Consider the following 16908-nt stretch of genomic DNA (forward strand, 5'->3'; position numbering starts at 1 on the left):
AGCGCTCTTAAACACGTAGAATTCAGATCTTCACCACCATTTTCCTCTCGGATCCTCTCCTGGTAGCGCGCAGCGTTTATTAGCGCCCTGCCGCTGATGAAGAGTGATGGGTTTGAGGCGTGAGCTGTCAGGCTTTAATCCATTCTACAGCAGCACAGACCACCTCCACCCCCCACTGGCCCACCAGCCTGTGGGAACTTCGCCTCCAACCGCTCTGAGACGGAGAATCATTACTAATGAAATGCCCTGAGAGAGAGAGAGAGAGAGAGAGCAGACAGACATCATCTATGGTTCCTAACACTGAAGGACTGTTAGACGATGTTACCATGTCCATGTTCTAGATAACAGTAAATCACACAGTGTCAGAAACCACATAATCACACTGTTACACCACTGACCCCTGACACACTATATGTAGAGTTAATTACAGGTAGACACTCTCGCTGACCACTGACTTTATGTTTATTTGGTTTATTCTAATGTTATATAGAGTTAATTACAGGTAGACACTCTCGCTGACCACTGACTTTATGTTTATTTGGGTTAATTCTAATGTTATATAGAGTTAATTACAGGTAGACACTCTCACTGACCACTGACTTTATGTTTATTTGGTTTATTCTAATGTTATATAGAGTTAATTACAGGTAGACACTCTCACTGACCACTGACTTTATGTTTATTTGGGTTTATTCTAATGTTATATAGAGTTAATTACAGGTAGACACTCTCACTGACCACTGACTTTATGTTTATTTAGGTTTATTCTAATGTTATATAGAGTTAATTACAGGTAGACACTCTCCTTGCAGAGCTCAGGCTTTTTACACAGGGCTGTATATTCTGTAGAAGGCAGAGGGTTGGATGCTAAGTTGTAGAAACAATGTGAGATTTTATGACTGAGATAGAGACTGAGAGAGAAATGGAGGGGATGGTGGGGTGGAGGGGTAGAGGTGGGGTGGAGGGGCAGGGGTGGGGTGGGTCTACAGATGTGACAGCAGAACAGAATCATGCCCCGCGGCTGGAGAGCGATCCGGACGTGCCGGCAAACGCATTTCTCCAGCTCTGACGCTCGTGATCCGCCGTCGGGATGGCCCTGACTTCTTAATAACTTTCCAGAGGGCTTGTGCTGGTCACCATGGCAATTACCTTTTACTGTCAAGCCGTAAAAGATATGTTCACCCAAGGGAGCAGCAGACAGCCGGCTGCGCTACTCATTACAGACCAGTGTCCAGATCCAGTCCTCCTACGCTGGGTGGAATTCATATTGTGACACTGTTGTTAAACACGCCTCCATCACCAATAGATATTACACGCCATGACACTCCTCCCTGAATTACACCGCATTACACTGAAGAACTCTGAATTCCTCTAAATTACACATTGATTTACACTGTTTTAGACAGAATTATACAGTATTACTCTGATTTACATTGATTTACTCTGAAGTACTCTGAATTACTCTGGAGTACTCTGAATTACTCTAAATTACTGTTTTTGACAGAGTTACACAATTACTCTACATTACTGATTTACTCTGGGTCACACATACTGAAGTACTCCAATTGCTACTGCATAACAAATTACTGAATTACATGTAATGAATTACTCTACTGAATTACATTTTTGCTAAATTTACACCAAATTACCCTAAGATTTACACTGATTTGGACTAAATGACTCTGAAGTACTGTGAATTACACTTTGATTTAGACTAAATTACACTAAATTACTCCAAAGTACTCTGAATTACACTGATATACTTTGAATTACACTGAATTACACTTTGATTTACAGTGATTGACTCTATTACACTAAATTACTCTGACGTACTCTGAATTACACTGAGATACTTTAAATTACACTGAATTACACTTTGATTTACAGTGACTTAAACTTAATTACACTAAATTACTCTGATGTACTCTGAATTACACTGAATTCCTCTTTGATTTACAGTGATTTAGACTGAATTCCACTGATGTTTGGTGAAGTCTTGACTTGCTGATGGCGAGCAGCAGCAGCAGCAGGTTTCCGCGGGTGAACAGATTCAGGGTGTTTCTGGAGTGGATTAGTTCAGTGGAGAAGCATATTAATAATATTTCTGTTCTTTTAGAAACAGTAAACAACCACTGGATTTGTAGTTTCCTGAGTGTGAATGTTCAGAGCTGCGTAACTGCAGGTCACTGCTCTGCTGGGTCAGATCATGCCTGGACTCTGAAGCACAGTGTGCTGTTGTTGCATTAAAGGCAAGGTTATTGTTGAAATTCTGTCTATTTTGAGAAAAGTCATATTTGCCCCCGGCTCAGCACTGCAGATTAACTTAAGCCGTCTTAATTAATCTTTCTGAGCGCTCTCCTCTAACAGACCTTGCCAAGTTTACCTATTCCTCCACCAGAAACCTGCTGCCTCACTGTTTACCCTTCATCATCCAGATTACACACACAGATCCTCCACGTGGAGTGTGTTTTCATACACACTCAGCAACAAATGCTCCTGACTGTGTGAAGAGGGGCCTTAGGAAAGCCTTCATAGTTCCTGAGCTCAGGTTTAGGATTAGGTTTAGAAAATTCAGTACACAAGTACCTCTATATATACACATAGATAGATACTACCCGAAATGGACAAAAGTATTTGGACACATACTTATTCAGTGTTTCTTTTGAAATCAGGGGTTTTAAAAGAGTTGATCCTGCTTTTGTTAGAGTATCAGAATCAGACTTTCTACTAGATTCTGGAGGAGCATTGCTGTGAGGATTTGATTGCATTTAGCAGCAAGAGAGTTAGTGAGGTCAGGATGTTGGATAGCTGATCACCACCCCACCTCATCATCCACACCTCATCCCAAAAGTACTGGATGGAGCTCCTCCACCATCATTCCAGAGAACACAGTTCTTCCACTGCTCCACAGCTCCTCAATGCTGGGGGGCTTTATACCCCTCTAGCCCACGCCTGGCATTATTAGGCAGCATGGAGCCAATAGGGTCATGATGTTGATCTGCTCCAGAGAGTCCTATTCTATTGGCAGTACTTCTTCTCTACAGGGACTAGACAAGCTGTGTGTGTGCATTTGCACATCTGTGTCACCAATGGGTGCAATTTAAAGCAGCAGAATGCATTCATTAGAAGGGTCCACAAACTTTTGGACATGTAGTATAAATATAATATATATTGGCAGGTTATTACTGTATACAGTGCTTATATATATTTATATACATATAAAGGGTAAGGATATGGCCCAGGGTCCTGACCGGCTGACAGGCCGTGTATCAGAGTTTGGATTTCTCCTCTGAGAAGAGCTACAGCTTTTCATTTTCCTCATGTGATCCCTCGTTATGACAGTTTGCCCAGTTGTTCATCACCCTGTAACAGTTTCCTCTGGCCCCGCCCCCTCTCACCTGCTGTCGTTTCTCACCACCTTTTCTCTGAAAGTGATCGCTGTTCATCTTCCCCCGCTGCGTCGTCGCCAGAGGTGAGAAAACAGAGCAGACTCCTGCAGAGACTCCAGGCTGTGGAGCTGAGTGAGGATCTGAGCCGAGCACTGTCAGAAAATTCCTCTCATTAGAAAAGAGCACACATCAGACCAGATCAGTCAGACCTGATCAGTCCAATCAGATCAGATCAATTAGATCAGATCAGTCAGACCAGATTAGATCGGTCAGATCAGTCTCATCAGATCAGTCAGATCAGATCAGTCCGATCAGATCAGTCCAATCAGATCAGTCAGATCAGATCAGTCAGATCAGATCAGTCCGATCAGATCAGTCCGATCAGATCAGTCCAATCAGATCAGTCAGATCAGATCAGTCAGACCAGATTAGTCTGATTAGATTAGATCAGTCAGATCAATCAGACCAGATCAGTCCAATCAGATCAGTCAGATCAGATCAGTCCAATCAGATCAGATCAGTCAGACCAGATCAGTCCGATCAGATTAGATTGGTCAGATCAGTCAGACCAGGTCAGTCAGATCAGTCAGATCTGCAGAACACTGCATTAATATGATCAGCACCTCTGTGTGGATTCAGGTTTTATTGTTTAATAACTAATCATGAAAAATAATAGATTTTAGTGATTAGGTTTTAGAGTGTTCTAACTTCTGGACCCAGATTAAGCTTAATACAGGACTGCAGGGTTTCCAGTGGTGCTGCATTAATAACATTACAGTGTAGTTCCAGTCTCTCAGTTTCTCAGTCTCTGAGTCTTCATGCTTAAAACACAGTTTTGGATTTTATGAGAATTGTTAAGTCTGTTTAGAAATGTATTATAATGAAAATTGTACCCAACCACTCCAGCCTCTTTATCCCTCAGAATTAAACCTTTATATTACTGCGCCTTTAAGACTCATATATGTAAATGAGCTCTTCTCTGATTAGCTTTGTTGGTCTTTTTTGATTAGCTGTATTCTGTCTCGTTCAGTATGGAGTCCTAAATACAGCCCGTCAGATTTGTTCAGACTGATTCGTTTACTGAGTTCATTTTGGATGGGTTTTGGGGAATGGTATAAGGGGACGGGTATAAGGGTGTGAGTGTTAGGGTGTGGGTATTAGGGTGTGGGTATTTGGGGACAGGTATTAGGGTGTGGGTATTTGGGGACAGGTATTAGGGTGTGGGTATTTGGGGACAGGTATTAGGGTGTGGGTATTTGGGGACAGGTATTAGGGTGTGGGTATTAGAGATCCAGACTGCTGTTGAAAGACCTCTACATAGAATTAAGGAGTTGGTGTGATGCTCTATTGGCTTACAGACCCTCTATAGCTGTTAAAAACCAGAAAACAATTTCATTATCCCCCCATCCCCACCCCCTCCACCATCCCAAACCCCCACCCCCTCCACCAACCCAAACCCCCACCCCCCACTGGAGGTATGGTCTTAATTAAGCAAAGTGAAGGATGATGGATGAGCTCAGTCCTCAGTCTGTGGGAAACACATTGATTTCACATTAAACACAGGGCAGCTGAATGGCTGGGCTATTACAGGCTGTTTGCATCATTTATGGAGGTGTGTCTGATGTGAACCAGGCCCACGCTGCCGTCTGTCATATTAATCATAATTAATCAATCTTATTAATCATTTCAATTATTACTGCTGATTTATACTCATTCCTAATTCATACAATATAGATTTGATGTTTACAGACATCAACTATAAACATTATCAGCTGTTAATTTTTAAAACATGTTGAAAAAACATTATTAATGTTATTAGAACTTTATATTGGATATGAATGTTATTAGAGCTTCATACTGGATATTAATGTTATTAGAACTTCATACTGGATATTAATGTTATTAGAGCTTCATACTGGATATTAATGTTATTAGAACTTCATACTGGATATTAATGCTATTGGAGCTTCATACTGGATATTAATGCTATTGGAGCTTCATACTGGATATTAATGCTATTAGAGCCTCATTCTGGATATGAATGATATTAGAGCTTCATACTGGATATTAATGCTATTGGAGCTTCATACTGGATATTAATGTTATTAGAGCCTCATTCTGGATATTAATGTTATTAGAGCTTCATACTGGATATTAATGATATTAGAACATCATACTGGATATTAATGTTATTAGAGCTTCATACTGGATATTAATGATATTAGAACTTCATTCTGGATATTAATGTAATTAGAGCTTCATACTGGATATTAATGATATTAGAACTTCATACTGGATATTAATGTTATTAGAGCTTCATACTGGATATTAATTATATTAGAACTTCATACTGGATATTAATGCTATTAGAGCTTCATACTGGATATTAATGTTATTAGAGCTTCATACTGGATATTAATGCTATTAGAGACTTCATACTGGATATTAATGATATTAGAACTTCATACTGGATATTAATGCTATTAGAGCTTCATACTGGATATTAATGATATTAGAGCTTCAGTCTGGATATTAATGTTATTAGAGCTTCATACTGGATATTAATGCTATTAGAGCTTCATACTGGATATTAATGCTATTAGAGCTTCATACTGGATATTAATGATATTAGAGCTTCATACTGGATATTAATGCTATTCTTTATAGTTTCTTGCTGGTTCTGGTAAAGTGTGAAGATGGTCAATACAAATGTGTTCATTTTTATATTTATTTGCCACAAAATATGATGTTTTTAATTTTGTTTACTGATTCCACGGCCTGTGTGTGTGTGTGTGTGTGTGTGTGTGTGTGTGTGTTCATCAACACACACATCTGCTGCTCTAATAGCTTTCCACACCTACTGTTTTATTACACTAGGCTTCAGACAGCCTGTGGAAAAGAAACAATTAAGCACTTCTTCATTTGGTTCGAACTGCTTTAGGAACGTCATGTTGGGGTAGAACATAAGAATAGAAATGATGAAATACCGGTTCTGCTCTGAGAGAACGCAGCACTTTTATTGTTCCGTTTTTGAGCTTTGATTTTAACACTTGAACAGTGCCCAGGCCAGCGTCTCCACCAACACTGATCCTGACCCCCACTGCAGCTTTACTGGATGTCAGTGTAAAAGACTTTATTCAGAGTCGGTGTTGGAGCGTTTCTATTGGTCTGTTCATTATGAAATTCTGATACAGTTTAAAGATCAACTGCAGATTGTGGAGAAAAGTGACAAACAGCAGTAGGAGATACAAGCTGAGTGCACGTAATTACACTTAATTAGATACAAATGGTTCTTTGAGTGATGCTATAGAAGAACCCACTTTTGTAAAATGGATCTTTATGAACCACAGTGGTTCTTCTGTGGTATCGCTCAGACAACCCCTGGCAGCACCTTTATAAGCAGAGTGTGGTCAGTTAGGACCAGCTCCCGCTGGAAAGAGCTGCTGAGGTTCTGATGGTTTTACTGGGTGCTGTTTGCAGTGAGCTCTGCTCTACAGACTGGATTCACATATGCTACAATTAAGCTTACAGCAAAATGTGTAATTAGGGAGAAAGTACAGTGCAGTGTGTGTGTGTGTGTGTGTGTGTGTGTGTGTGTGAGATTTCAAACAGCCCCACTTACAGCCTTCACATCTGCTGCAGCAAATGATCCTCTCTCGTGCCTCAGGACTGCAGCCGCCGCTAATTACCAATAAAACCAGTTTGGCTTATTTTTACAAAATTATTAAGACTTTATCTTAAGTGGACCAGAACTCCGTCCTGAAGCGAGGAGGCTGTTTGGTGCCTGGGATCAGTGCGGCGTGATGGCGGATATTCTACTCCAGCTCCTGAGATTTTCTCCGTTTGTTTTAGTTCTAGAGACGAATCCTCACTCCAGGATTCCTCCGTACAGAGCTGATCATTCAGTCATCCACTCAGACACTAAACAGGCAGTGGTGAATACTCTGTAGGCCAGATACTCTTCCTTTACGTATCCCAGCTTTCCTCTCATACTGTAGATTTGTGTTTTTCAGATGTTTTTTTCCCTTAAACTTAAACCTAAAGTTTACCTCTGTTCACAAACTGCATAGTTTTCCCTACATGTTGTATATCGATTATAAATATATAAAACTATAAAAAATATATAAAAACTCTTGGCATAGATATCTGTTGGGTTTTGAACTGAATCTTTATTAAAGTATGTTTGAAAAAAAAATACAAATGATATTAAATGATCATTATTACTAATGCGTTGTGTATTTCTTAGGCACAATTTACACTGTGTATTTTATGCAGTATGAACTAAATGACTCCCAGTACACACATTATTAATTATTGTCTTCATCTCCTGATTGCTTTGTGTTTACTCTGTTAACAGTTATAAAGTCAAATTCATAGAATATCTATTTTTTTATGTAGAATATATCATTTGTGAACATGTGAAAGGCAGGGAGATGTGTCACTTCTCTCATTATTTGGTATATAATGTTAGGAGTTCGAGGAAAAATCATATCAGTTCAATCAATATCTGAATTATCAGTCAGATATTTTTTGTAACACTGAGTGAATCTCATTCTGTTTTAATAAATGATAATGTGTTGAAAATAAATAAACGTCTGTTCAGACGTGTCAGAATCAGAATCAGAATCAGAATCAGAATCTCTTTATTTCACCAAGTATGTTACCCATACAAGGAATTTGTCTTGGTGAGAGCAACACGCATGACAAGTAACAAAGAAACACAGAACACAGTCTTAAACTAAAGGAAAATGACACTAAACAATAAATAGGGTAGGGGATAAATTAAAAAAAGTAGAAAGTACTAAAGGTAATAAAGGTAATAAATGTCGTGTGGAGTCTTGGGGTTAAGGCACAGAATGGTGTAAAACTCTGTTACTGGTTTAAATGGTTGAAACACTTGATATGTATCAGCAATTCTAGACTGAGACAGATTTATATTTAATATCTTAGACATAGTTTTGTTTACAAATGGGAAAGGTTTATTTACATATTGTATACTATTCTTTAGATTGCATATCACTACTGTCCAATGAAAACCATGTATCTCCATTTTTAGTTTTCTTCATGGTTTGAACCCTGTAGCTGCTTCTGCACCCTCATCATTCTGAATGAATAGACCAATAGAAATGCTCTAAAATTGCTTTTAGAAACTCTTATTATTTTAATTTCTATTCTATTTCCTGTAAAGTCACCATTTTACATGAAGCTTAAGCTTTTTTCATATTAATATTAATTAATATTAATTTTAATTGTGTTTAACATTGTATATCATTTCCATATTGCATAATAACGGTATAGCTTTAACTTTTTTGTACATATTGTACAGCTGTATTTATAGATTGTGTATATTTGTGTATATATTGTATGTATTATTCATCCATCCTGATCGAACCTGCTCTCAGGTCTATAAAACCACCAGATTTCCTCTCAAAACTCAGTTTTCGTAGTTGATTTCAGACAGAAACTGAAGTTTCCACTGAGGGTTTCTTCTCTAACAGTCTTATTGAGTGTGTGTTTCTCTCTCTGTTGTGTGTGAAGGTCACAGGCAGGCGGCCGCGGACGCCAGAGCTGGGTGTGATGGAGTGGGGGGAGAGCCGTAATGAGGGTTTGAGCGTGAATCCCAAAGGAACGAACCCGCGCGTCCCCAACCCCCTGCGCCTCTTCTCCAGGGGCTCCCCCGGCCTGAAGAGCGGCCTGAGAGAGGCGGCGTATTTGGAAAACACGGAGGACCCCTGGGACTGGTTATCTAACCGGACAGATGTCGGGGAGGCGCAGAGCAGGACTAAGCGCAGGCCCATCGTGAAGACGGGGAAGTTCAAAAAAATGTTCGGCTGGGGCGACTTCAACTCCAACATCAAGACCGTGAAGCTGAACCTCCTCATCACGGGGAAGATCGTGGACCACGGCAACGGGACCTTCAGCGTCTACTTCCGCCACAACTCCACCGGCCTGGGGAACGTCTCCGTCAGCCTGGTTCCTCCGTCCAAAGTGGTGGAGTTCGAAATCGCTCAGCAGAGCACGCTGGAGACCAAGGACTCCAAGGCCTTCAACTGCCGCATCGAGTATGAGAAAACGGACCGCAACAAGAAGACTGCGCTGTGCAGCTTCGACCCTTCCAAAGTGTGCTACCAGGAGCAGACGCAGAGCCACGTCTCATGGCTTTGCTCCAAGCCCTTTAAGGTCATATGCATCTACATCGCCTTTTACAGCGTCGACTACAAACTGGTGCAGAAAATCTGCCCTGATTACAACTACCACAGCGACACGCCCTACTCCTCCACGGGGTAAACGGTGCGCTCGGACGGCCCTCTTACACTCGGGAACCTCGTGAAATTTCCAGAGGACATCCATTCCAATGCTTAACCAAGTTTACAAGACATTCTCCAAAACCACAGCAGATCAGTGTAGGTACAGGTTCTAGTCCAACCTGGATCACAGAACAGTAGAACAATAATTAGCTCACAGTTTATTAGCTAGAGGTCCAAAATGAACAAAATGCAGATAGTCCAGCATCACCTAAACCCTCTGAATGTCTGGAGTTCAAAACACACATTTAAACATGGTATTCTGAAAGCCCTAAAATAAAGGTGCCACAATTGGTTCTCTGGCCACAAAACTGTCCATTGGAAAGAAACTCTACTGCAAAATGATCAGGAATCCGAAAGGTGTTTTATGGTAGGACACCAATTAATCAGTGATCAGCCATAACATCAACAGCCTAATCTTGTGTAGGCCCCTCGTTTAGGCCTGAACAGCTCTGGCTCTTCCAGGCATGGACTCCACAAGACCTCTGAAGGTGTCCTGTGGTATCTGAAACCCCAAGGCGTTAGCTACAGATCATTTAAGTCCTGTAAGTGGTGAGGTGGGATCTCCATGACCACCAGTGAGTCTTGGGTTTCTATGACCTTGTCCATGACACTGTCTCCGGTTGTCCTTCCTTGGAGCACATTTGGTAGATACTGACCACTGCATACTGAGAACATCCCACAAGACCTGCCTGCTGATGTTTTGCAGATGTTCTGACCCAGTCGTCTATCTAGAACACCACAGTCTGGTTCTTGTCAAAGTGTCTCAGATTCTTATGCTTGTCCATTTTTCCTGCTTCAACATCTTCATCATCTTCAAGAACTGACTGTTCACTCACTGACTGATATGTAGATCCACCCCTCGACAGACAGAAGCCCCTGGAACCAGATCAGCAGTGTTCCTCACTTCAGCTGGCAGTGGTACTAATGTTATGGCTGATGGGTAGAGGTAAAGAGAGACATTTTAGACAGAATTACTATTCATTTGCATTTATCAACATTTATTATTATTTATTAACATAAATACATGTAAAAAAAAATAAAACAAATGACAGGTTAAAGTAAATAAATAAAAGCATTTGTACAAAAGCACAGTTTCATTTCCCCCAATCTGTTAAATGAATAAATAAACAGTAGGTGTGAGAGGAGGTGACGTATTAACACTCAGCATCAGCTATACATGGAGCTTGACCAGGGGTGCCCAAACTTTTGCACACAGCAGTATCACTAATTCTGTACACGGAACCAAACCACATTTACACGAGTTCCTGAGCTGACGAGAACCGTCTGATCGCACCCCAAATTCCCCACAGACTGACCCCAGGCCAGCCAAGGCCCAGACAACGGTCCGAATCCCTGACACCCTGCAGCGCCGACCACCTCATCCACACCATGTGTTCCACGTGAATCAGGGTGCAATTAAAACCAGTCCAGCTGTTCTGCGCCCGGCTACACCATCGGCATGAGCTTCGGACCAACTTCTGCTTTCTCGTGCGAGTGAAACGGCGCCCCCTGGCTGCCTCGTGATTATTCTGATCGTTTTTCTGTGTGTGGAAGGAAACGTGTGCCAGACTGAGACTTCACTGCGGTTTGATCTCGCCGGACAGTCCAAACCTTCAGACTTCAGAAAACGACAAACCAACCATCGAGGACAAATCGGACATGAACACAAAGTAGAACCATCTTTGTGAGCTTTGTGTGTGTGTGTGTGTGTGTGTGTGTGTAAGTGTGTGTTTGTGTATTCCCTATTTGGCCGTCCACTCATTATAATGTTGTGAATTCCAAAAAAACTGAAAAGACAGAAGATATCAGGACTGTTTGCCGAACCGTTGAGCCTGATGTTGTGATCTGGGTGAACGGCTCTCCTCTGGCCTCGTGTCTTTGAGGCGTTCTCGAGCGTTCCGAAAAAATAATCTGTGCTCAGAAATTCAAGGTTGCCCCATGAGAGCTCTATTCATCGGACAGGTGGGTTTAGTGAATCTGGCAGCCAATTAACAACACTTTGTCATGGTCTTGCCACAGTGCTTCGCATTTCCAGGCTCTAATTAACATTAATTACAGTGGGAAATTTCAGTTACACACCATGAATGAAGGGACTGAAGCCAAAAAGTGAAATTTAGCCCGTCACTCACACTGACAGTCTCTGTTCGGGCCGGCGGCGTTAGAGGAAATAACAAAGCTAGGTGAACTGAAAGCAGTCCGCCACGTCTGTCATCCAGTTTATTGTGTTTTAACAGCTTTAAAGAAAAAGGCAAGAACCCTCCAGGAGTCTGATTTACAGCTTATTCAACACTGCAGCTCCACATCATGTAGAGTGGGGTCCAACAGTCTGAGAGCAGAGCGAATCATTGGGTGATTGTTCATTAAACCCTGGAAAAGCAGAATGTTTTAGAGTGTAAATCAGAAATGTTAAGAGGAGTAAAAGAAGAAATACTGATGAAAATATTCAAACTGTACCTACACCTATTCACTCACTCATCATCTAATCAATCAGCCAATCGTGTGGCAGCAGTGTAGTTCATACAACCATGCAGAAACGGTCCAGCAGCTTCAGGTGATCAACCATCAGGTTCACAGCAACCATCAGAATGGAGGAACGCATGCTGATCTACTGGGCTTTTCAGCACTACAGTCTCTAGAGTTTCTCAAAAACACATCCAGTGAGCTTCAGCTTTGCAGTTCTGCAGATCTGCAGACAGAAACATCTTGATGATGAGAGATGGTCAGCAGACACTGGTCAGGCTGGTTGGATCTGACAGAAATGCTACAGTAGCTCAGATAAGCCCTCTGTACAATAGAGGCGAGCAGAAAAGCAGCTCAGAAAGAACACCACCTCCAACCCTGAGGAGGATACAGAGCTACACCAGCAGAAGAACCACGTCAGGTTCCACCTCTGTCAGACAAGAGCAGAAAGCTGAGGCTGCAGTGGCTCAGCACAGGCTCTCCAACACTGGACAGCTGAGGACTGGAGAAACCTGGAGGAGCATGGTCTAATGTATCAGATGGTAGCGTCAGAATTTGGCACCAACAGCATGAATCCATGGACCCAACCTGCCTTGTGTAAACAGTCCAGGCGGCTGGAGGTGGTGCAATGGCGTGAAGGTTTCCTTGCCACATTTGAGGCCTTTAATACCAATCAAGTGTGAGTATTGTTGCTGACCATGTGCATCACTTCCTGACCACAGTTCATGACCATATTCTAACAGCTGCTTCCAGCATGATGATGATGATGGACCATGTCACAAAGCAAAACCATCTCAGACTGGTTACATGAACCTGACCACAGGTCCTGATCTGAAACCAGTAGAACATCCTCTATTGAGTGCTGCAATTACGTCAGCATCAGGAACGGTTCCAACATCTGGTGAAATCCACGCTATGTAGTATTGAGGCTGTGTAAGAGCAGAGAGAGGCCCTTCTACGGTATTAATGTAGTGTTCCTAATAAAGTGCTCAGTGAGCGTGAGACACTGATCAGGTTAAGATCTTGGAGATCTCTCTACTAAAGAGATTACAGCCATTAAAGCAGAAGAGGGAGACACCACCAAATACTGACAACATTTCAAATCCAGGTTCAAATTAGAAATATTTGCTATTAAAATCATTATATTTATTATATTGTATGAAATTCTAGTATTCTGATGATATTTGTAATGGAAACTTAATAGGTAATAGAATTATAGTGCTCTCAGACCCCACTGTATGTGGCCACATATCCAGCACAGGCCTGATGTTGCTGATGTTCAGCTTCTAGACTGCTTCAGTTTTATTTCACACCGAAAGGTAAAGTCCAGTCAGAGAAGATCAGAGTCCAACATTTTCAGTTCCTGTGCTGAGAGCTGCTGTACTCTTCATTTTTACTGTGGTCAGTATTTTACTGCAGGAAGGACACCGGAGGATGGATTTACAGTCCTCGGACCAGGTTATCAGTGTTGTGAGGATGAGGATGAAAAATCAGAGGAAGAAAAAGAATCAGTTCCACTTCTGTTCCAAATCCAGCTCCAAATAGTCCAGAATAAAGACCCGGTAGAAGACCAGTAACCACACGACTCAGCGAGGGGTCTTCAGTAAAGGCAGTGGTTCTGTACAGAAATATATATCAAACAGAAGGTGGATGCTGAAATGGTTCTCTTCCTGATTTGGTTTTCTCAGATTGGTGGATTTAGATGGTTCCATGTAGCACCAACCTAGGTTCCTCTGTTAGGAGTCAAAGTACCCTTTTAAGTAGTTGGAGTATGGAGGTGTAGTGAGTGCAGTCAAAATCCTGACAAAATAAATGATCAGTGCCCTAGTGTAAGCAATAACGTTATCAATACATTTGAAGGTCCACATTCTGTCCACATCCGCAGCTATAAAACAGCTGTGTAAAATAATATCAATTAAATTTGAGTGAATGGTTTGACAGCCCCAGTGCACATCTCATACAAAGCATCCCATGTAACCCGTAGTCTAACAGCCCTTAATGGAGGAAATCCCAGATGTTGGCTGATCTTTAAAGCTGCAGTATTTCTGGTATCAGAAAGGAAAACGTGGCACCGGGACATCTCCGGATAAATCTCAGACTTCATTTAGCTGCTCTGAGCTCGGCTGCAACAGTGCTAATATGACCCACTGCCTTTCACAGGTCACGAAGGTCTGCCAGACCGGCAACGCTCAACCAAATTGCCATAATTTGATGAAAAGTGAAGTAGAATTCTCAGGTTTTACTTGTGTTTGCCAAATAGATCCGGACCGCTCATGGTGGAAAGTCCAGGCCAACTGAATATGGGGGCTCAGGCTGAAAAAGTGAAGGTCTGAACTGAGACTGAGCTCTCATGCTTCACCTCCATCACTGATGAGGGTACGGATGTTTAGTTTGTATTGGATGTGCTGTTTAGTGAACTGGTTACACTGGAGGTTCTGTTCACATCTGTTTTCAACCCCCCCCCCTGTAGCTCTCCTCACTGTAAACACGTACCTATTTTTGGTGTTAACTGTAATATTAGCTGTAGCTTAGAGTGCTCAGGCTTTCTAAGAGCATCATCCTGCTGTTACTAGTCTTATGTTTCGAAACTCTCTGTTTCACGCTGTTCTTTTTGGCTTCTCTGTGAAATATCATACAAGAAAAAGGTCTGATTGTGTGCTCGAGTGTTCGAGTGTTTGCGGTTTCCTGTAGCAGGTAGCGGCCTCCATGCACTTCTGTTGCCGGACTGTACATTTGTAAGAAACAGATTTACTTTTATACACATGACCATTATTCCACCAACACCACCACCACCAACCGTACTGTTGTTACTTTCTACTCCAGAACGATGGACCAGGCTTCAGGATCGGATCCTACAATAAAAGTATCATCTGTCTGTCTGTGTGTGTGTGTGTGTGTGTGTGTGTGTGTGTATGTGTGTGTGTGTGTGTGTGTGTGTGTATGTGCGCGCACAGTCTTCTTAAATGTAACTTATACTTGCCCACTTTTTCATGCAAAAGTTTGGGCACCCCAATGCATGCAAAGAGTCAAATTACTGTTTATTTATCAAACTCAATACTCATTCATTTTTAACATGTAACATAATTGTGACATTTTTAAACATTATGGGATGTATGTGCATTGGTTTTTTTATGTTTTTGCGTAAATACAGCAAATTATTCATACTGGTTTATTGTACAGCAGTGTTTTTTAACCTTGGACCTGCTTTCACGCACCCACTCTAACTCAATACTGGGCCGTTAATCAGCTGGCTGGTTAGAACTGGTGTGCTGGGAGCTGGGAAACACTAAAAAAAAGTGCAGGGCAGGGTTGAGAAGTACTGCTGTAGAGGATACGTCATTTAAACATGGGTGCACAAACTTTTGCACACCACTTTTTCACTAAGCAGATGTTTGATGGAGATCTCTCATCTCTTGTAAAGGGGATGGTGTGAAACTGAGCTTTACTGTAGAGAAACTTTCCCACGCTGATCTCTGTACAGTGGTGGTGAATGGATCCAGGAACCAGTTGATGATGATGATGATGATGATGATGATGGTGCAATAACAGTCAGAGGTGGCAGAAATATACAAATCTCACATTTATGACTGCAATTAGAAAACACTTCAGTAAAAGGTGGAGGATGACTTTGTTACTCTAGTAAAAGTAGAACTGCTAAATGTACTTAAAGTAAATGTAAAAGTAAAAAGAGCTTCTAATTTCTTGATTTTAAACATGTCTGAGTTTTTCTTTACTTACAGATGAGCACAGCAGCACACTGAGTGTAAATAAAGGTTGATGGTAGATCTGCAGCATCACCGGCTAAATCACACCAGTCTAATCTCTGCTTGTTTTACAGTAAAACTAAAACTACTGTAATTAAAACACTGAGTGACCAGGTTCAGAGTCAGCTGACCGAGGAGGACTGTGGGGATCTCTGGTTCTCCGCTCTGAGACCCTGAACATGTGATTAACATGTGTACACAGAGAACAGTAGTACACACAGTACACACAGACTACACCAGCACATTTCTATACAGGGAGCTTTACAGTGTTCTTCACAGAACAGCAGTCTGCAGCTCTGTACAGATTAAATACTGTGTTACACAGCAGAGGACATGTGTGAGATGAGTGATGGTGCAGTAATGCAGGAACTGTAGGAACAGCAGTGCATGATTCACTGCCTGATTAGAAACTGCTTCATTACAAACAGTAAAATTAAGTTAAAGTAACGAGTCTGTTCTGAAAATGTAGAGAGAGAAAAGTCCAGGTGACAGATGTACTCAAGTACAGGTACTTCACAAATCTACTGAAGTAAAGAAGTACTTATACCCCCTTACTCTCCACCTCTGATTGGCGAGAGAGTTACACATTTACTTTTACATTTACTGCATTTAGCAGACTCTCTTCTCCAGACTACAGAAGAGCTTCACTGTCACTCAGAAAAGACCCTTAATCTAGTTTATACAGACTAGAGTCCAGAAGATCCTCTAATCTTAGACTCTACTAAACACAAGTCAAATGGAGACCATAATACTCTGCTATTTGCCCAAGTCCTCTCAGAAGAGGAGGGTCTTCAGTCTGGGTTTGAGGACAGTGAGCGTTGGACTCTGCTGTTCGGACACCCAGGGGAAGTTCATTCCACCACTTCGGTGCAGGACAGTAAAAAGTCTGGACGCTCGTCTTCCGTGGATCTTAAAGGATGGCGGGCTCTTGGTGCAGATTGGCTTTTGACCATAGCTATCAAGTCCATATTACAAACTAACACGAGG

General features: G+C 41.7%; 1 protein-coding gene across 2 annotated transcripts in view; it reads left to right on the top strand.

Moving 5' to 3' along the window:
• nxph2a (neurexophilin 2a) overlaps positions 1–16908 on the top strand; it is a 289488-nt gene that overhangs the window by 23381 nt on the left and 249199 nt on the right. Inside the window, exon 3 of one of the 2 annotated variants that reach the window (XR_011979998.1) lies at positions 8928–11402. Coding sequence is in view for 1 of the 2 variants with exons in the window: in XM_072685364.1 (XP_072541465.1) it covers positions 8928–9677 (750 nt within the window). In the remaining variant the exon portion in view is untranslated. Of the gene's footprint in view, positions 1–8927; positions 15773–16908 lie in introns of those variants that run through there. The other variant, XM_072685364.1, reaches the window with a different exon arrangement.

Source organism: Salminus brasiliensis, chromosome 8, assembly GCF_030463535.1.
Source record: "Salminus brasiliensis chromosome 8, fSalBra1.hap2, whole genome shotgun sequence".
NCBI lineage: Eukaryota > Metazoa > Chordata > Actinopteri > Characiformes > Bryconidae > Salminus > Salminus brasiliensis.